At 44.3% G+C, this 21,371-nt stretch overlaps 1 protein-coding gene across 4 annotated transcripts in view; it reads right to left on the reverse strand.

Moving 5' to 3' along the window:
- Positions 1–18,583, reverse strand: part of Atac3 (Ada2a-containing complex component 3) — a 30,510-nt gene extending 11,927 nt beyond the window's left edge. Inside the window, exons 1-7 of one of the 4 annotated variants that reach the window (XM_075892406.1) lie at positions 18,445–18,583; positions 17,780–17,826; positions 15,249–15,392; positions 14,414–14,611; positions 10,126–10,290; positions 4,901–4,978; positions 2,231–2,519 (exon numbers count right to left, since the gene is read on the reverse strand). In XM_075892406.1, the coding sequence (XP_075748521.1) occupies positions 2,231–2,519; positions 4,901–4,978; positions 10,126–10,290; positions 14,414–14,611; positions 15,249–15,392; positions 17,780–17,785 (880 nt within the window). In that variant the 5' untranslated portion in view covers positions 17,786–17,826; positions 18,445–18,583. Of the gene's footprint in view, positions 1–2,230; positions 2,520–4,900; positions 4,979–10,125; positions 10,291–14,413; positions 14,612–15,248; positions 15,393–17,779; positions 17,827–18,043; positions 18,334–18,444 lie in introns of those variants that run through there. The other 3 variants (XM_075892407.1, XM_075892404.1, XM_075892405.1) reach the window with 3 other exon arrangements.
- Positions 18,584–21,371: the final 2,788 nt, after the last annotated feature.

Here is a 21,371-nt window from a genome sequence, read left to right on the forward strand (position 1 = left end):
CAAAAACCAATGCATCAAAAGTCATTCACACCCGTCAGCCAGAAAGTTCGTGATGCGGCAATGAATGACGTCAGCACCAACCTTGGGAGATCGAAAGAGCTCGCAGTGAGAGAACTTAGCAGGGACGACATTGCCCTTATGCACGACGGTATGTGGCACAAACATAACCGCAAAATGGCATGACACTGGACATAGTTTGGATTTCGCAGTCCTTCCGAACTTCTTACTAGCTTGCACTTGGCACAAGGCTCTGCCAGATGGAGCGGAAGTTTGGCAAGCGTGTCATGGCCCTGTCTGTGAGCAAAATGTCTGTGGGGAGTCGGCTCGAAAAAGCCGAGATGGACAAACTCATGGTGCTGGCATATTTTAGTCGCAGTGGCCACTACAAGAAGGACTGTTCTTATTGGTGTACAAATTTCGTCAGATTTAATGATATCTTTCATAAATAAAAACTCAATTTTAACTTTTTGCTCAAAACACAAATTTTGCCATTTTTTTCAATGTGCCTCTCCTTTTTCGAGCACTTCTAGCGTTCGGATCTGCATGAAATTTTTTTCCGAAGTATGGCGAGTGCAATTATCTAGTTTAAATTTCAATATTTTGTTGTATAATAAAAATATTTTATGTAAACGTTTACTAGGGTAGGTGAAATATGGACTTTTTATGTCTATTATTTTTCACGCCTATTACATATTTTGTATGTGCTTCCTAATTAGTTATTTGCATTCTGCACTTTATTTCAAATATTATGAACTATGAATAGTAAAAAATTACGGAAGTTCAGGGATGAAAAGAGGGGGGGCAAAAGGGTTAGAGCTTTCACTATGTCATTTCGCAGAGCTAAATGTAAGGAACTTGCAAGAAAACTAATTATATATTTGAAATCAGCATAAAAAAGTTTCATAAACAGTTAAGTTTCATTGCTCTAGGGTGAATATTAAAAAAAAAGTGTCTTCGAGTAGCTTCTCCCTTTAAGTGCATCTCATATATGAACATTTCACACGCTACATCACTTTTGGCAAGTCATTCTGGCCTTTTTGTGATTATCATTGCCATTCCATCCCCAGTGAATGAAAAGCAGGCATTAACACTAGGCAATGAGGGAGAGCAAAAAAGGATGTGATAGGAGAGAATGGTGAATGATTGAACCAGCCCATCTGAACGGGGTTGAAAAAAAACAGTGGATTAACAATGCCCCGTACCACGGTTCATTACCATGTTGTTGGTGAGTAACTGACAAGAGTGGCACAGGAAGGAAGCCTTTCATAGAGATTGGCTGCGTGCCGATAATTAAATCACTGCCATCGTACCATGTTCCAAAATGGGCAAAGCCATGACAACAGACTACACCTATCACTCTTCGTGGCAGAGGAGGGCAGAGAGACTGAGCACGAAATTGCAACCAGCCAACGTAGCCGTGAAAGGGTCATTTGATTCACTTTACATTTACTATTACAGCACTTATTTGCAAAGTTTTTACGGCAACACAATCGCATTGTTTGTACAAGTGTGCAGCTGTACCTTCTTTACAAATTCTGAGCATTGAAGTTGTTTACTGGCCATTCAAACAGCATTCATGCGACCCACAAGAAGTAGCATGTCACGCGATCACAGCTGTGCCCAATCCACAACAGCAGCATGGAAAAATTGGCACCGAGAGTGAGCAGAAAGTGCCAGCACCACAACAAGTCAATACACCACGCAAACCTCTGCACAAACAAGTTCGCCACCAAACATGCCTATTTTATGCACTTTGAGATTGCCTTAGATAATACAACTGAATTTTCTGGTTTCCATGAGGGCTGTATCAGCGAGATTCCATTGCAGATGCCCTTATAGCTGGATTAACACGAGCGGATCGAGGAGAAATTTTCGCAGCGGACGGTGCATCACATGAGCACATGTTATGAGAACTCCTCATCCTCGCCCTGTCCGATCTCCTGCTCCGCTTGCACCACGAATCGAAGTGCCTCGCACACAAACGTAGTTTCAAACAGCGTTCCATCTTGGATTGAACTTTTGTACTTGGTGCTCTAGCAAGAGAAGCGTTGCGTAAGTGCACGATTAGCGAGTATGCACGTGGATTTGTGAGCCATGCTCTGGCTGTTGCATGCGACGCCTCCACGGTTTCGTAGGGTAGAAATAATCACGTGACTATTCCGACCACGGAGAAGCGGGATTTTTCCCTCTCTTGTGAATGCACCTTAACAGAGAGCCTTTCATAACTCACTTTCTTCAGCAGTGATGGTTGTGGAGGAGGCGCTTGCAGCAGCTGAAGTGGTCGTGGCCCCAGCCGAAGTGGCTACAGAAACTGCAGGCACGACTTTGGTCAGTGTGGCTCGCTTGACAGTGGTTGTGTTTGGTGCCTTGGCAGCCACAAACACAGTGCGTGTTGGTGTCGCCATTCCGGTCGCTTTGGCCTGAATGATGGTGGGACTGCCAGTAGTCACCAGTGCAGTTGTGGCAGTAGGGATGGTCTTGATAAGCTTGTGAGTAGTGCCTATGGCCCCAGCTGGGACCTACAAGGAAACACTCCACAAAATGTAGCACATGTCTTGCTGAGGACAGCCACGTTTGCACCACCAAGATGTCATTCGATAATTGTGATCCAAACAGCCTTATTTATGGTACCACATAAAGACAGCAGGTGTGATCCCACAAATGGTTGACAGGTGTGATACGATGGTAGCACAAACAGCATCTATTTTACAAGTGGGACATGTTCCTGCATTGTTTATACATAGCTCATAATGCGTCGGTGTTTGCGTGGTGCAGTTTTCTACTAGCTTTTTTTGTAACCGCACTGCATTGGTTTCATAATGGAAGCATTAGGCAAGTGCTTTAACGCACATGAGAAGCACTGCTTTGTGCTTGCTGCAGGCTACATGATTGTTTTAGGCTAAGCTTTCGGACATGCAAATGAAAGGTCATTTTGTAATGCAACTGCATACCTGCTAACCTAGCAGCACGAAACTTCAAGAGACCGCAGCAGGGGGGAGGGGGGTTGCATGTGATCCGCTTTAATTGCGTCTGTCCACAGTGATTGCAAAAGCACGGCGTCTCAGAGCCTTTGCAATTGTGTATTAGGCATCTGCAGCAGTTTCTCCGATGATGGCAGCTGATTTTGTTTGTTCGCACCCGTACCACTATATGTCCTCGCACTTCATGAACATTTTTTGAAACAACGGCCCAGCGTGATCACTAACAATGAGCGGCGTTCCACAATAAATCCTGTGAACAGGCATTCTGCATGGATCTGCCTATCTTCGCAGCTCTATTGGAAGAAACTTCTCATGTTGTGCTGCTCCTTCGCATCACATACGTAGTTCTGAGAAAAGTCAGCTGCATACGAGTCCACAAACTGTTGCGAGTACCTCTTCTTTGCTCTTAGCACTGCCATCAACCTTCCAACAAAACTTTGGGAAACACGCAATCTTTATAACCCCGTAACAAACAAAACCAATGCCTAAGCAGGTGGAATAGGTCTAGCATACAAAATGCAAGAGCCAAGACAAATAGGTGCAAAGTTGTGATACATTTTCTCTCGCCTATTTTGGTACAGTGGCCAGCGCGCCTCGCAGCAGCCGACCTTACACACTTAGCGGGGCTCTACCGTATGTTAGAAGTGTGGCAGCTTGGGCTAGTTGGTATGGCATGACGATAGTTATAACGTGAGAACAAAACCTCGACACAGAGACAAGAAGGACACGAAAGACACGAAAGCGCACGTGTCTTTCGTGTCCTTCTTGTCTCTGTGTCGTCGTTTTGTTCTCGTGCTATAACTATAGTCAGGTTCTACCGTATGGTTACAATGAACTTTAAGTGTAGTGGCAAGTGCTCTTTCCCAACCCCGCAACTGTCAAAGCAGAAAAGGCGAACATACATGAGTGATTAAAAAAAAAAACTCAGCAGCGCCAGCCACTTTTCTCGGGAGATTCGAGACAGCACTTGTATAATAGGGAGATTCGGTTAAAATTCGGAGTCTCCCAGACAATTCAAGAGAGTTGGCAGGTGTGCAATTGGCATGTACCTAAATAAACTCATAGCCTAATATAAAATGCATGCAGCTCAGTCTGACTTTATTAAACCACTTATGCATCAAAAAACGCGTATAGAACAATATTTCAAGAAAGCATAGTTATTGGAGCTCAGCCGAGACACCCGTAAAGGTTCCACACAACAGACCACCATTCATTTATATACAGTTTAACCCCTTTATAAGAGGCACTGATATAAGAGACAACAGTGTGCCTACAGTAAAATACGGAATGATAGGAAAATGCGTACGAGGTCCCCTGCTTATAAGAGACATCTCATATAAAAGACAAGAATCGCTGCCCAGAGCATGCCTCTTATAAAGGGGTTTAACTGTACATATAACAGCACACTAAAGTGGAAATCCAAAAAACAGTGGGAAGGGGAAGATGGAAGCCTGCGATGAAAAACCCATAGACAAGGGTTGTGTCAAGCTGACATTTTGGCAAGCTGACTTGTCTTCCTCAAGGCTAGAACAGAACTCAAATTCTGTTCTAGCCTTGAGCAAGACAAGTTTGCTTGTCCAAACGTTGGCTCGACACAACCCCTGTTTACGGATTTTTCAGTTCACTAAAGGTACGTCCTGATAAAATATCTTTATATGGCATTAAGATTAAATAAGTTTATCAATCACATTTGCTAAAAAAATTATAAAGACAGCAAGAACTTGATAACATTGTAAAATAAATTGTGAAATTCAAGGTAATTTGCTTATTCTTGGATTGCCACAGCAGAGGTTTCTCCAAGACCTCTTGATGTGAGAATCCCAGGAATTGTATGAGGCCAAGCCTTTTCAAAAATAAATACTAGCATCAAAAATGACATTCATATGCAGAAATATGGGAACAAATATAAACTGATTTACCTTAGCCACTTGTGTAATGGGCAAAATGAATGTTTGTTCCACAGCCTCTTTGGTCCGGGTCGGATTACAAACATGTTCCTGAAACATCCGCTTAGTCAGACATGCAATCGTGCACTCTTTACTTTTGATACATTTGTAAGCAATGTTTGAATACTATTTAATAGCTCATAAACTGTGCATTACATTACAGATTGTTCTCATTTTAAGTGGCAGTCCACCAGTTCAAAATTTGGAGGAATTTCTAGAGCAGGAGGAAGGCGATTTGGAGCCCTAAGAATGGTGTCTAGGATCGCTTGCACAACAGGGCAAAACACTGTGTGTTTGAAGTATTTTATGTAGATTTTTGTTGCCTTGTGAACAAAAAATGCTGCTTTAATATAAAGGAAGATGCAGCATCAACTATTCATCAGACCCTCCCTTCACAGAGAATTCCATAATTCTTTATGCCTGCCGAACTGCACTACACAAAGTGTGAACTGCAGTCCAATGTCCATGATAAGGGCGAATGTGGCATGCCTGATGTTTGTGAGTGAAAGGTGTCAGAACATCATTCCGAATGGAAAAATCAACTTGAGGGGCCCTGCAACAGTTTTTCAGAATGCTCAGACAACGTAGCTGATTCATAGCTGAGGCTCTGAAGAACATGCTAGTCAAACACTATGACAGCCTGCGACACGGAATTGGCAATTTTTTTTCTCAGTCAGCTAGAAATCATTCCCACTTTCTTTGACAAATGATGTCGTAAACTCAAATGATTGCGCCATACCCCCAGAGTCCGCGGCTGCTGCCTGATTTCAGCAATGTGAGCTGAATAAAACCGTGGCCAGTGCAGGATGTCACCACGTGCCTGTGTGCATCCTCCCGACGCAATTGAAATTAAGTCACACGTTCAAAAAAAGAAAAAACTGAAGGATTTGATGCGCAATGACAAAGGGACACACATTCTTGCCCCTTGACATACATCACCCTCCCCGCACAGCTTTTAGAGCACTCGCAAGTGCAAAAGGAGAGAAAGTGTTCAATTTAATTAAGTGTGCGAAAAATTTGTAACTTGCCTCGTACTTGAAATATTTTAAAAACATTTGTGGCTGTTGTAAATGGCTTCATTAAGGGGAGACGCTCCTCGAAAAAGTTTTTTTTTTTATTTCTAGTAATAGAGACTTGAAAAGTTTGTTATTAGTATAGTTTTTCATGCATATTTCAAATATGCAATCATTTTTTGTGTAGCTGCTATAATTATTGAGTTATGCCATAAACAATAGCAAAAAGTTACATTTTTTGCGGGCACTCTTTTATGTACTAAACTTTCAGTAAAAGCACTGTGTCTGATCTTATTTGACTCTTGGTAGATTGAAAAGTGCAAATATCTATATAGATATGTCACAGAAATATTGGAACCAAGAAAAAAAAATTGTATTGAATGACTGATTATTTTCAATCTCCCTTGAAACAATAAGCTAATATTTTCACAACTAATGCTGGTAGGCATTGCAATTTAGAGTAGATATTTGCATTCTGCATGTGTTGAAGAATATGTGTGCCAAGTTTCGTTACTATACAATGAATATAAGTTTCTAAAAGGCTGCCCGGAAAACGTGAAACTGTCAGAAAAAATGAAAATGAGAAAAACAAGTTTGAAAGTTCGCAAAGTTGGCATTTATTAGGAAATCATTCTTTTTGCATCAAATTGGGGTACAATGAAAAGTACCTTGCCTTGAATGCACTGCAAGTGTCTAGAAGTCCCCTGCACCATAGCTTGGTCCTTCACGGCTCTTGCGGTCAGTGTCCTCAACACGAGCTCTCTTCGCTGTGTTGCGACGGTGTGCCCTCGCTTCTGCAGTTTGCTTCAGGTTCATCTTCCTGATGTGCATGACGTCACAGTGGTCACCACGTGTGGCCAGATCTTGTGAGGGGAGAATTCCAATGCCTTCGAGCACTTCTTCAAAGCCCCTGTGGCCTTTGTTGTACCAGAGTACAGCAAGAGCGGTGGCTGTCTCCACAGTTGTTCTGGAGGCGAACTTTGTTTTTGGACATAGCAGCCATATCTTGCTGTTCAGCGATTCGGCTGCATTCTGTGTCTTGCCATGAAGGCACCGAATAAGGAGTTTCTCCTCTGTAAGGCGCTTGTAGATAGGCATAATTGCCAATCCTTGAGCCTTCGTCAACAGTGGGGTGTGGCGTGGTGCAGGCTCCCCCAGTGCTTCCGCACGCTTGTGCTTGCACCACGAATTTGGTCCCGCGGGGCAAAAGTTGTGGCTACTGGCACCATCACTGGAGCAGCAATGAAAATACGATGCCCATATGGCAGTGTACATATTTCGGACACTGTCCTTGTTGCTCGTGATGGCGATCTTGTAATATGTTTGTAGTTTTATTATTGTCGCATCTTTCAGTTTTTCGCCTTGTGGCAGTGGCGTTGCCAATTTCCGTAGGGCAGTTCCCAAGCGCTTTGCAATGTGGTTCGCGCACTCTTCTTTGTCAATGGGGGTGTCACAGTATACATTTGCCTCGCAGACTGCAGTGTAGGCCTTGCTGTCACCATCACTTAGGAAGCTGGTGAATCGCAGTGGAGTTTCATAAGACAAGGTCCTCTGCCATATATTGACAGCTGCCGCAGGTTCCATTGCATGGGATGAGCAGTCCGTGTTTTTTTGGCAAACTGGAAGATGAAAAGCTCGCCATATCTCTTCATCCTCCCCAAGGTCCCTGTGTATACTGCAAGCATGGCAGTAGTTCGAAAGAACTTCAAAATCGAGGCAGAGCCCCGTGTCCAGGGACACGACTGTGCGCACTCCATTGTGGCTTTTATGACCTCTTTTCTGCCAGGTGCCATCAAACATGACTGGCACATCTCTGCCGCCAACTGCGTCCTTCGTGATGTTTCGTGCCTGGTGCAAGTTTTTGCTCACTGCCGTCATCGCCGCACCATGGAGCTTCTTGAAAATGCCGTTGAATGTCTTGTGATGCATCGGGCTCGGAAGACCGAGAATGGCACAAAATCGTGAAAGTTGGTCGTGGCCTGCGCCTATAGCGCGTGCTGCCAGAACTGCCTTCACGTTTACAGCAAAGCTGTCACGCGAGCTGCCGCTGTCACGCGAGCTGCCGCTGTCAAAACGAGCGCTCGTTCCTTGGTCCCCGGCCGAAGCAGTACGTCTCGACGTGTGCGTGAACGAAAGTGCAGATTCAGGGCAATCAGAATTTTGACAGCACAGTTCGAGGAATGCCGAAAGTCCTTTGCGCTTTCCAGCTGCCTCTCGCACGCCGAGCTTCCGTTCGCGGCAGGTTGGGCATTGCGCACCCGCCACAAGTGCCGTCAGCGCATCGATTTCGCAAAGCAGCATGTTCGCAGTAGCAGCATCTACCGGTCTACGTTCACTCTCGAAGAATCCAATCTTCCTTTGGGATGCACTGACGAATTCCACGGCAGCGGCTATTTCACAACCACTGTCGCAGGGTTCGGTGACGGTGTTAGGCCTATCCGAAGTCGGAGCGTCGGGGCATTGGTCGGGGGCGACATCGTCATTCGCTGTCGCTTTGCGAAGCGTCCGCACCGTTTCCCTCGATACTTGTGGCGAGTTCTGAACTTTCGATTATCTGAACTGCACTTCTTCGGGCTTGCCATGACGCAAAAATGCAGAGAAACGCAGAAAAACTCGATCGCGACGTCCGAGGCTTCGCTCTTTTGACGGAGAGATAGGAGGGAAAGGAGCGTGGAGCGCACCGCCGTCCAATGGCGGCCTCGCGCTGTGTGCCGCGATATTCAAAACGCGTGACGTACGCGTTGTTTTTCTCGTTTTTTGTTTATCCTGCGTGAAGGCACGAGACTGGCTACTAGTGGATTATGAAGGATACGGCCTTCGCAGCATGCGTGCACGATTGCAAATGGCGACCAACGCGTCGTTTTCGCGACAGGACGACGCGAACTTCGCCTTTTTCGCGACTTTCGCGCATTTCTCGCGTCACCGCTGCCCACTTGGAAGCATTTTTTGATAATTTCTCGTGCGAATTTCAGCTTGATATTTTCAGAAGTAATAGATTATAGTCCAAGGATGCCAATACAGCCGGAAAAAAAAAAGCGAAAATTTTCCGGAAAACCGCGACTTTTCGACCCGCGTCTCCCCTTGAAACAGCAACTAGCTTTTTTAATGAAGCAATTTGACCCTTACTTTGAAAGGTGCTGCAGGGCCCCCCAAAATATGTGCAACCTAACCATTCAGAATTCATTGAAGAATAAGAGACTTGTCTACGTCTGACTCCCACAACAGTGCATTTTCTTGTGGTCAACCTATTACAACTAATGCCTAATTATGTTCGATTATTTTTAACTATTATTGCGCATGCAAATTCTAGAATATATACACCACATGCAGCAGCAAGTGTACGTGATCACATAAGAAGGGCCAGCCAGAGCATGTATTTGAGACAGAAACGGCTGCTTTCATGCAGGCCGTGGCCAAAGTTGTGCGTAGGGCTATGGTTCTCGCAGTGAGTTCCGAGAAGGGAAGTTTCAGGGCACTCAGAACAAGTGCGGCCTTGCCCTGTTCACCCGTTAAGATTCTATAAAATCTAAGTTCAAGCTAAAAGTTAGACATTGACAATGCCAACATATGTTCAAGACACGAACTAACCACACTGGGCGGTGAGGGCACAGCAGTTATCAAAATACGTGCTTTTCATTTTCTTTATCCAGTCCATTTTTGGTGTCCTCTTATTTCCAGGATGAGGCTATCCAGGATTTATACAATGCACAATGAATGCATGCTTATTACAAAAAAAAACATCATTAAATTTTTTTTTTCATTGTAGTTACATTATTTTTTTGTTATAGGTGCATAGTAAACATTTCAAGAACTCTGACTTGCAGCATTTTTCATTCTCATGTTTTAACCAAAAATGTTACCCAGTGTATGTAAGCACATTCGTTGCATGATTAAATACAGGAATGTGTAGAAATTTAGCTGTGAAGATGAAATAAATATATTTTTTCTAACTATGGTGCCGTTTAATATAAAAACGTTTTTATAAGTCGAATGTCAAAACATAAGTCTATACAAAGTGATCCACCTCCAAAAGGAAGTAACGTCCACAATAATTTGCAGTCTGCTGTACAATATTTTAATTAAAAGAGTATAGCTAGGACTTCTTTTACACACTGCTGTATAAATCCTTTAACATGGTACCAACACATGCGTCGCCACCACACTATGGACGGGTGATGCACCCACCTGTAGCACTCTGACCACTTCAACATAGTCATTATCTAGGGCGATGTCGAGCGGCGTCTTCTCAAACTTGTTGGTCGCATTCATATCCGCACCCCACTTCAGCAAACATTTGATCACCTCCAGGTGGCCCCTCTCCACTGCCCAATGAAGGGGTGTCATGCGCAGCTGGTAAAACATAGAGGCACAAAATGTGGCCAGTTAGTCACTGCATGGAAAGTATACTCTCAACTCACAATGCAAAAGAAGCCTCTACATGAGAAGCGTGTGAAAGATGCTAGGGGGAGCAGAGTTGGCACACTCGGTCCTTTCCGTGATACGAACTGGACGCAAGGTTTGTGCAGCTTTCGACGCAATTCAATGCCTTTCCAAGAAATTTTCTCGTATTATGTCAGACACAGAATGTTGCACTTTTTTTCATGAAGTTTTTCACTTGCATAGCACACTATCACAGTACTGCATAATCTGGCTTAGCGCTCACGTCATTTATTGTGATGGGTTTTCTCCAAAGAAAAATGCTTTCAAGCTACAGAAAGTTGTACGACATAAAAAGAAGAAAAAAGACACATTGGCCACACATTGTGCTTCCCTGAAAAAAAAAAAAAAGCAACCGGAGGCGATGAAAAAAAGATAAGGACAAATGATGGGTAAAGAAAGCAGCATCAAACATGGGAAGAGAACAAGCACAAGCTTCTCATATACAGTAAAGTGGAATCTATTAAACTGAACTGCTGCTTAAATAGAACACTGCCTCTAATATGATTGGTTTCATACTAGCATTCTGCATCTATGTTCACCTCTTAATAAATAGAACTCCTGTTAAGTGGAACATATTTTCCTGGTCCCTTCAGTTTCCTTTAATTAGAGTCTACTGTGCAGCAGTGATTTTGAGATTGCATGTATTTAACCTAAGGGGCACAATTGTTTGTCGAGAGAGAGAGAGAAGTAAACGTTTATTTTCAAAACAGTGCCCCGAGCAATGCCCCATGTCACCCCGAGGTGGGAGGGCTCCTTAGTCCAGGAATGTTCTGGCTTGATATGCTGTTAAAAAAAAAAAAAGATGACTGTTTCTTTTGCGAGATGAACTAGCTCCGTGTCATTTTAGCGGTATAGGTACTGAGATTCTAAAAACAAGAAATTGGAAAATCTCACTTCAACCAATCCACTAAGACGTGATTTTCTGCAAAGAAATTAGAGAATAGCGCAGAGATAAAACTTGGATTCTGGCCCTGCATGGGGGGTTCTAGTCGTTAAACGAGTACTGGCATGATATTGAGGCATCTCAGAATGGACATTTTGTGTTTTCATTACATGCACTATAAATGCTCTCCACACACAGTTAATTTGCGAATTCTGAGTCGTGCATGCAGCTTGGACACAAAAATAGCCGTCAGAGTCGCTAGATGACAATGCAATCAACATTGTTTACGTTAGCTACGTGTGACTGACAACTAATGGCAGAGCTGGCGCTCGTATTTCGCAAGTCGCAGTTTTACCATGACATCAGACGTCTGTTGACGCGTCGCTGTGGAGCCCCCTCGAAACCAAAATTGCATCTTAAGATAACAATATTAAAAATATATTCAATGCATTACCAAGTACTACGACACTGTTTTAAGGGTTCTAAAAACGAGTGTTCTTATTTAAAGGAACTAGCCTAAACTATTTGAGTTTCGTGTCAGTACTTTCAGCACTTCTGGCTCTACTGTTCTTGCCTGTCTCTATGTACGTATGTAAACAAGGTCTATACTCCATCTCAACACTAGTGTTCATCACTACCAAGTTATGAGGGGTCAGTAAGCTACACGAATGTGCAGCAACACACAATTGCAGAGCAAATTATCTTATAAATTGCGCTTTTTTGACACGTGTTAAGTCACATCAATGTGTGATGTTTATTCTTCGTGATGTCGTGTGCTCTTAATTGCTGTGTCAGTAACCGCTAATAATTGTGGTTACATATCAGCATAGAAGCACCCATGCAGACATGACTGCCTGCCACGATTCAAACTTGTGTTTGCTATTTGTCCACTGCACTGGCAGCAACAAATGAATGCTGAAATGAACCATACCTTTGTGCAATCTTGCACTGACGACAAAGCATCGCACACATTCTGTCGTTATTTGCGAGATCAGCTGTTTGTTTAGGCACGCCCTCTAAATCTACCATGCTGAGAACTTGATAACGGTTCATAGAAATAACACAATATAATCACGAATACATTGTTGTCGAAGTGTCAATAAATTAAAATAAAATACCTAAATACAAGCGCCAGTAGGTAACATGCGGGCCACACAGCACACAATGGCGACTCGATAAATTTGGAGTGGAGGGCACTGGCTGCAGTGGTTGCAGCCACCTTTCTTTTTTTCTGTTTGTTTTGCTCACACGATATACACAAGCAGATGCCAGGAGACGGGGAGAAGAGGCAGATGAATACACGTGGAGTGGCTAATCACCTTTCTTAAAGGCTAAGAGGCGCTGTATCCCCCAAAGTGTTGAAGAGAACTATCGAGACGGAGTTTTGCAAACCATGGTCCTGATTTCCATCCTTGGGGAAAGGCAGTAAACCTAGAGGCGAGACAGTGAAAAGCAATCTACTCCCTTCTCTCAGTATGTATGCATCTACGGCAGCTCGGAGAGTTCAGCTTGAAGAGAATGAAGTAGCATGAATTACAGTGCAGACACGTGCCAATTTTATTTACTATAAAACATCCAATACATCCCAGCTGATATGCACCACTTGACATTCAAGTTCCATAGATTACACCTTAGGTGTTACTTCACAAAGTTTTCTTTTATTTATACGGGTGCATTTTGACCAAGCTTGCATTGCTGATGTACAATATATATAGTATTTGCATAAGTCGATTTGAAATACGCAATTCGCTATTGCATTGCATGAAACAAGCTCGCCATAAACTGCTAGTTGTGAAGAATAGAGGGACTGCAGCAGGAATGACTGTTATAGGCTGGTTTGTAACTGTTATATATATATAGCATGCAAACTAATGAAAAAAAAAACTTGTATAAGTAAAGCATGTAGGGAAGGGTGTTTCAGATCCACTTACGTCATCAGGTATTTGTTAGGCTAACTAATGCCTGTTTCATTCTAATTGAACCAGAAGCAAGTAGCGGGATTTATACCATTTTTATGGGTGCGCATGTGTTTTTGTGCTGGACTGCGACTACATGACACACCATGAAGACGGGAGACTCTGACAAGCCAAGCTTCTAAAATACTTCACACCTAACGAGAACCAATATTGACGCCCAGGACAAATAGTATTGCTGTTCAAAAATTGGTGTAGGAGCATTTGTCAACAATGACGTGACTAATACAACAAGGTATAACAAAATAACTGCAATCATTTATTTTGGCTACGCTCCCATGTGGCAGCCACAGCAGCCGCAACAAATGCCAGCATGTTAGGACGTTATGATACCTCCCCAATACCGAAACCGTTAGGCCTAGTTCATACTGAAGCATCCGCTTTCTACAGCGACCGAAATTCCCCTGTCGCCGAAACGCAGCGTTGTTCGCACTGGACGCGCCCAGAGCCGCCGAATATGCCATCTACCACCGGGCGAACGCGGGATGGATGCGCTGTCATCCGGTTGTTTTCGCGGCTCGCAAACGCTACTACGCTAACCGGTGGTGTATACTTCGATGATTCTCGTACGCAGGAAGCAAGAAAAGACAGTACTGCTTACTTTGCTGGCAAGTGGCTGTCTTGTAATGCACAAAGAGCAGAAAAAATCACCGACGCCAGCGGCGTTGGTGGGTTCGTTTTGCTCTGCAACACCGCAACAAGCTCGATCACACCAACAGCAAGCTCGGTCACCTCTTCCACGAAATACGGACGCGAAGTAGGCACAGGGTAGGTTAAACTCCCGTTGGTTTCAACATTCAGTTATGTGCACCGCGGCATAAGAAGTGAGTAGGGCTTGGCCGTCATTTTTCAAAATTCCTTGACTAGCGCTCTTATTGGTCCGCGGTGACCGATTCGGCGGCAGACGCCGCAGAAATCGGTCCGAGAGCGATCGGCGCGGAGAGGGCCCTTTCGGCGAATCTCGCCGCCGCCATATTGGATTCGGAGCACTTTCGGCGGCCGGAATGCTCAGTGTGAACACGGCCTTACTGGTTCATAGAAATAACAGCGACCACAACTGTTATTCTGGTCACTCTGATATGGTTTCCGGGACCAGTGAGCTTCGTACCCTTGGTTTTGTATTCCTTCAATGCCTGTGCGAGCCCTTGAGAGTGCAGATTCCCTGGGTGGCACTCACCATGTCCTTGGCATCAATATCAGCCGAGTGTTTGAGCAGCAGCTCCACCACGCCCAAGTGGCCATCCTCAGCTGCCACATGCAGCGGAGTGCGGTCTACCTTGTTGCGTGCATCTCGGCTGATGCCAGCTCGTAGAAGCACTTCAGCTGTCGTTACGTGCCCATTCTGAGCGGCCAAATGCAGGGGAGATGTGCCCAACTGCATCAGAAATGTCAAGAGGTGTTTTTTTCCCCATAATCCACCCTTTGTTGGTAAAATATAGAACCAAAAATGCTCGCGGCTCGAAATTGTTAAGAAGAAAGCATACATAAAGAAACAACGATCATCCGTCGTTATTATGTATATGGCCTGATAGTTACATTAACAAAATAAAAACATTCTACACTAATGATCTTTAGAAGATCTCAAGGTAACGATAATCTTTTATTTCCAAAACACTCCTGTCAAGCACCTGACAGTAGGAATGCTCAACCAATTTGAAGATGACTTTAAGCAAGCAAAAAGCTTGAAAACAAACAAAATGGTAATCCAACTGAGCAGTGCTGCCTTTGTATGACTTGCAAGGGGTCGAAAATTAGAAGTTGTACAAGGCATGCTAGCATCGCCAACGTGGAGAAGAAAACCTCCCAAGAGCAAGCATTTACACTGTCGCATCATTCACACCATCTTTCCCGTTACCCCTTCAAGCTTCCCTACCTTGTGCACAAAGATACCTAACCTCCAAAACAAATGCCCCACTCAATTACGCTTTCAAAATGAGATCACTATAGCAGTGTGTCCCTACTACAGACTGTATCAAGAAACAGTTTTCTTCACAATGTTTCAGTTTACTCACCCAGTCAGTAGTGAAAGGCGCACCACTCGTCATGAGTTGACGAACTTCTTCAGTCTCGCCATTGCGCGCACACTCCAGAAGCTGTTTTCCAAGGTCCACGAGGGACAAGGAAGGCTGTTGCACGAGTTGCAGTGGCAACGAAATCTGCAAATGGGAAGAGATGTCAATAAACTAAGAAATAGAAAGTCGTGCCTCCACATAGAATAACAGCGTTTAGCTTGTTGATACATATTGCATAAGCTCTTAAGAGCCCCTATGCTACAGAGTTTAAGAATTAAATTTCCCTGCTGCCTGAAATTACACTGCAAACAGGATATGTGCTGTGTGTGTGTGCACGTGTACATAACTCATTTTTTTCGTAACTTAGTGCTGCACTAGCTGCAACCACATTATCCCAGCAAATTTCTCAACCTCATCTGTACAACTTTTCTTCCACCCCATGCAGTGTTTCCTTTATTTTGGAATTCAGCATGTTACCATTAAAGGGGCCCTGCAACACATTTTGAGCATGATCAGAAAACGCCGCCAATCAGTAGTAAAGACTCCCGACAACACGCGGGCCAAATGATATAGCGCAGCACACGGCCTGGAATTCACAATAAATTGCCAATGTCGGCTAAAAATTACTTTCTCTTCCCTCAACAAATAACGGAAGACGCTCAAAAATCACTTGTAGAATGCCCACTTATCAGGCATTGGCTAATTTGAACATGGCACGCTCGGTCGTTTCAGAGATTGCCGCGAGAGGCCGTCACTTGTCCACGCGTGTGCACGCAATCGCACTGAAAAAGCAACGTATTCGAAGAAAAAAGAAAACTGTGCTCAAAGTCACAAGGCATGCGTGGCATTTTTGTTTGTCCCTCCCATCCCTCTCAGCTTAGCTTCCAGCACTTTTGTCGGGATGAGATAAGAAAAAATGCGATTGCAGCGTGTGACAAATATTTGCAACTCCGCTTGTACTGGACAAATTCTCAAATTTTCGTGGTGTTGAATTTATGAGACAATAGGCTTTTCCACTGAATTATTTTCATGGTTACTCAAAAAAGTGTTTCAGGGCCCCTTTAGTGCTTGGCAGTTATCGAGCCTTCTCACTACATTTTTTTTTATTTGAACTAAGAGGTCAATATCGCACATCTGTACCCTGCCACGCTCCAGTCTAGTCCCTTAACTCTACACTGATAATTTTCCTTTTCATGGCTCACTGCAGTGTCAACAGTTAAAGGGGAGGCCTTTTTGTAAGTCGCCAGATTCCTAACTTGTAGGCAGGTACCTGTAAAATGCAGCTGCTCTATACTTTTTCTGATTAAGAATACTCGTAAACTGCCACACATTATGTGAGAATACCTACCAAATGCACTCCGATAATTATAATTCTTTTAGTTACATGTCCCATGACTTGAATCTACAGTCATTACCTGCCTAAAGTAGATGCATCTCCTGTACCTCTCCATCTATAGCGAACTGCTATTCTTTTCCAGGAATGTGTAGCATTACTTTAGTTTTCTGCCTATCAACTTTTAGAATCTCATGCTGGTATCCTCACATATTGCTCCTCACATACTTGTGTGACTGTTGAGGTTTGAAGAGAATGAAATACTTTTTTCATAATCTGTGAAGGCTTTTATATGGTGGTCGGTTATATTCCATGCATTTCTCTGTCACCCGACTAAAAGTGGGGATATGGTGCAACGTCAAGCGGTCTACAAAACCTTGCTTTGTCGTTTGATTGAATTCATAGGCATTTCTTATTCCATTACTGAGTAACATTGACAATAACCTGCAGACGATGGATAGTAAGCAGATAGGTGGTTAATTCTTGAAGTACTTGGTGCCTATTTTATTGTGGATTAAGCTGATGCTAGCGCTTGTCTACGACCGGTATATTCAAGGCCATGATGCATGGCACAGAAAGAGTGGTCTGTTTTGCTAGAAAAATTTGTCCACTATCCATTAACTATCTGCTGTTACCTACTCCCTGTGAACCATTTTACTTGTCTGAATTTCATTTTAAGCTTTTTTTTTTACTTTTCTCAGCCTTTCTGGTTGTGTGATTCCTCCAATCTATTCCCGCTTCCATTATCATCTTGCATGTGGCTGCTATTCTGCCTCATCAAAATCAGATGCGCTACGCACACGCTCTCTCGCTGTCACATGATGATCATCAATTCTAACTATCCGTTCTGCTGAGTATTAAAATAACCACACCGATTAAACAACCACTCTAAAGACATTCCGCGCTAAGCGTCTAAAGACGCTAGTAATAACTAATCGAAATACCATGCATGCAACTTGAGTCCTGTATGATGTAAAACAGGCTGCCCCGCCCACTTTCTTCGGGCTTTAACTAACCACATCCCGATTGTTTTCCGCGAGTGATCTTATGAGCATGCGTATACAGATGCATGTTTACAGCTTGCTATGAGCACAGGGTACGGTGTAAGCTTTCAGTAGATAGCACTGGACACGTATCAGCAGAGCTCGAAAATCTACAATCAACAATACGCACCCTCGTGATCGAGCTATGGGCTTACCTCCATGGTGTCATCAACGGGATCGTCTTGGAAAACATCCAGTACTCCTGCACAAGAAGACCGATGCGTGAGTTCGCTGCGATTCGGGTGAAAACAGCCGGCGTGAAACTCGAACGCTGGCGTCTCCCCTCACACGCGCGACGATACAAGCAGCGCTCGCTGTTACCGTTATTAGCACACACCGACACATCACACATCGCGCTGCTACATATTGCCGCGTGCCACAGCGGCGAACATTATGTTAGCACAACACAAGCTACGTACTACAGGTGCTACCACAGAGAGAATCGTCGGAATCCGAGAGGCAATGGGACCATGCACTCGCGATCGCTTCATCAGGCAGGGGGTCAGGGCTAATGCTGCCGTCAAGATGGAGAACGCTATTAGGCCAGACCATCGCGAAGCAGCACCAAATCGAGGATGAGACGCATTCGAACGAGCTGTCACGCGCATCTTCGCGCTGAATTTGATCATTCGCGCGAGGCAGACGCCATTGAAAACAGGAAAACGGAAGGGGATCCCGAAACGGAAGCAGGCTCAGATGATCCGGCTGAAGACGCGTTTCTAGAGGCGGGGACCCGATGCGCGCCCAGCGAGCTCGATTTTCGGGTCGCCGTTTGCAGAACGCCGCACATGAGGCCGCGCGTGAAAGATAACGCTCTCACCTTCAGCCTTTCGTGCTGCGACGAATTAAAAGACAGGCCCGCGAAGCCTGGCTTTCGTCAAAAAAGTCTGTGAAGGGGTCCGAATTTCCGGAAGTAAGACATTTTTCCGGAAATACACCTACGTTGTCTCCGTTTCCTCCGAGCTACATTCCATAGTCATTGCGCAACGTATTACTGCGCCAGCGCTCAAACGCACGGATTGCGTTACGAAAGGCGTGATGCAGGCTTGCCTAATTTCAGTACTGCTTTTGTAGATCTCACTGCGCGTGTTGTGTAATAAAGCCCGCATAAGATAAAATTACCGCGTTGTCAGAATCGTTAAGCGTTACGGTTATGGCGAACTACGTTATTTAGAATGACCTTGAGCAACGCCTCCTCTAAACAATGCCTGGGGAATGGCTCGCGCTCCCAGCAGAGTTGGGCTGCCTTCAGTTTTGAGCAAGCGCCGCGCGGTGGCGCTCGCGACCGAGACTATTGCTGGCACTACCAGCATTAATGTACGCAGATGATATAGTGCTAATGGCCAACAACAAGGAAGATTTGCAGAGATTGATGGACATCTGCGGTAATGAGGGAGATAGGTTAGATTTTAGATTCAGTAAGGGAAAATCAGCAGTCATGATTTTCAATGACAACGAAAGTAGTGAGCTTAGGATACAGGACGTCACGCTAGAGATAACAGATAAATACAAATATCTGGGCGTATGGATAAGCAATGGGACCGAGTACCTGAGGGAACACGAAATATACGGGACGACTAAAGGTAACAGCAATGCAGCAGTGATGAAAAATACGGCACTGTGGAATTACAATAGGTATGATGTTGTGAGAGGAATATGGAAAGGGGTCATGGTTCCTGGGCTGACGTTCGGCAATGCGCTCTTGTGCATGAGATCAGAAGTTCAAGCAAGATTAGAAATTAAGCAACGTGGAATAGGTAGGCTTGCTTTAGGAGCTCACGGGAATACACCAAATCAGGGAGTACAAGGTGATATGGGATGGACATCATTTGAGGGCAGGGAAGCTAGCAGCAAGATAAAATTTGAGAAGCGATTGAGAGAAATGAAGGAGGAGCGTTGGGCTAGGAAGGTTTTCAGCTACTTGTACATGAAGAATGTCGATACAAAATGGAGGAAGCGAACCAGGAAGTTGACTGGTAAATACTTAGAAAACAGCAGGTGGCCAAACCAAAAAGAACTATCGGTTAAGAAGAAAGTGAAGGAAACGGAGACTGACATGTGGAAAATGGGCATGATTAAGAAGTCCACACTAGAGATCTATCGAACTTTTAAGCAGGAAATTGCCAAGGAAAGGATCTATGATAATACTCGGGGTAGTTCTCTGCTGTTTGAGGCAAGGACGGGAGTACTGCGAACCAAGACATATCGGGCCAAATACGAAGGGGTAGACACAGTATGCAGTGCGTGTGGAGAGGAAGAAGAAACTGCCGAACACTTGATAATGTTCTGTAAAGGGCTTCACCCTATAGTTCAGGATGATGGCGCAGAGTTTTTCAAAGCACTGGGGTTTAGGGACCGGGAGGGCAGAATAGACTTTAAGCAAATAGACTTAACTAGAAGGAGGCTATCTGATTGGTGGCTAAAGTCAAGGCACGAGTGAAAATTAAACTCTTCACTGCAAAGTACGAATCCTCAAACTCACTTTTTAGGGAATAAATAAATAAATATAGTTTTGAGTTCATTAAGTATTACGGCTTGGTGGCACTAGCCACCGCCCGATCTAAAGGGTACAGCCATATCAATCCCTCCACCTATTATCACGGCAGCGGGCAGTACCACCGTACCAGCCAAAAAGGATTAAAGAAAAATTGCTGGAGTGGAAGCTCCTGCGATGGCTTGCCAGCAGAAGTGAAGCCGCCTATTGCCACTGCCAAGATGGCGGAAACATGCTCTTTTCTGATAGTGCCCACTTAAAGATCAAGTGGCTTTGATACGTTATGTGAATGCTACATTACTTCTATATTAAAGGATAGTTGTTCCCGACGAAATAACACACGGAAACAAGTATGGGTGGCTGAATCTTCAAAGAACATCGCCTCCAATTAGAGGCTCACTGCGGAAAACTAGTAACTTTAAGACGCGCTTGGAGCACTATGTGGCCCGAAAAAGTTCCCACAATAAACTCGTTGGGCGTGCGAGGAAAACGTTTCGTTTTCAATCGCTGAACGGCGATACTTTATCATGCCCCTAGTAAGATGGCCACCACAGCCGGCTTCTTACCAGAGTAACGGCTTCACTTCTGCGCAATCATTTCCACTCCAGCAATTTTTTAAACCTCCTTGGTACCAGCTATATTCTAGGCACTGTAGTACCAGCTAAGCGTTTTTCATCTGCGGCCCATAGGGGCGCGTCAGTCGAGAATTGTTCGAGACCTGCAACTGTGCACCAATATTTCTGAGGCTATGCAAAGTGTTGCGTTGTTGCACCGTCTTCCACAAGTGACGCTAGCGATTGAAAACATTTTCAGAATGAAGGAGAGAAAGGGTGTGGCAGCTGCTTTTCTTCTCATGCGGCAGGCATCTTCCTAGAGGAGGCGTTGCCTTGAGATACGTCAAAACCGTTAACAAACTGCAGTTTTCAGTGCCGGCGTCCGTAATAAAGAACGCAAAAAATCTGAAAAAAATATTGGTGACAAAGTTTTGCGTGTACATATAAAGTTAATCATTTGAGCAACAGTTTTTTTATGGTTGTCAACAACTGCACAAACATTCGAAACCACAGATGAAAAAATAAACTTTATGTTCGAAACTATGGGCAAATTAAACACGGTTTTTAATTTCAGGTCAGAATTAAACCGCATTTGGCGCTCATTCTACTCCAAATCGACAAAGCATCAATGCAGTCGAGGACTCTGTGAACTTTTATTGTTAATGAAAACATGCCGCGTGGCTTCTGCTGACGCACAAA

Source organism: Rhipicephalus microplus, chromosome 4, assembly GCF_043290135.1.
Source record: "Rhipicephalus microplus isolate Deutch F79 chromosome 4, USDA_Rmic, whole genome shotgun sequence".
Lineage (NCBI taxonomy): Eukaryota > Metazoa > Arthropoda > Arachnida > Ixodida > Ixodidae > Rhipicephalus > Rhipicephalus microplus.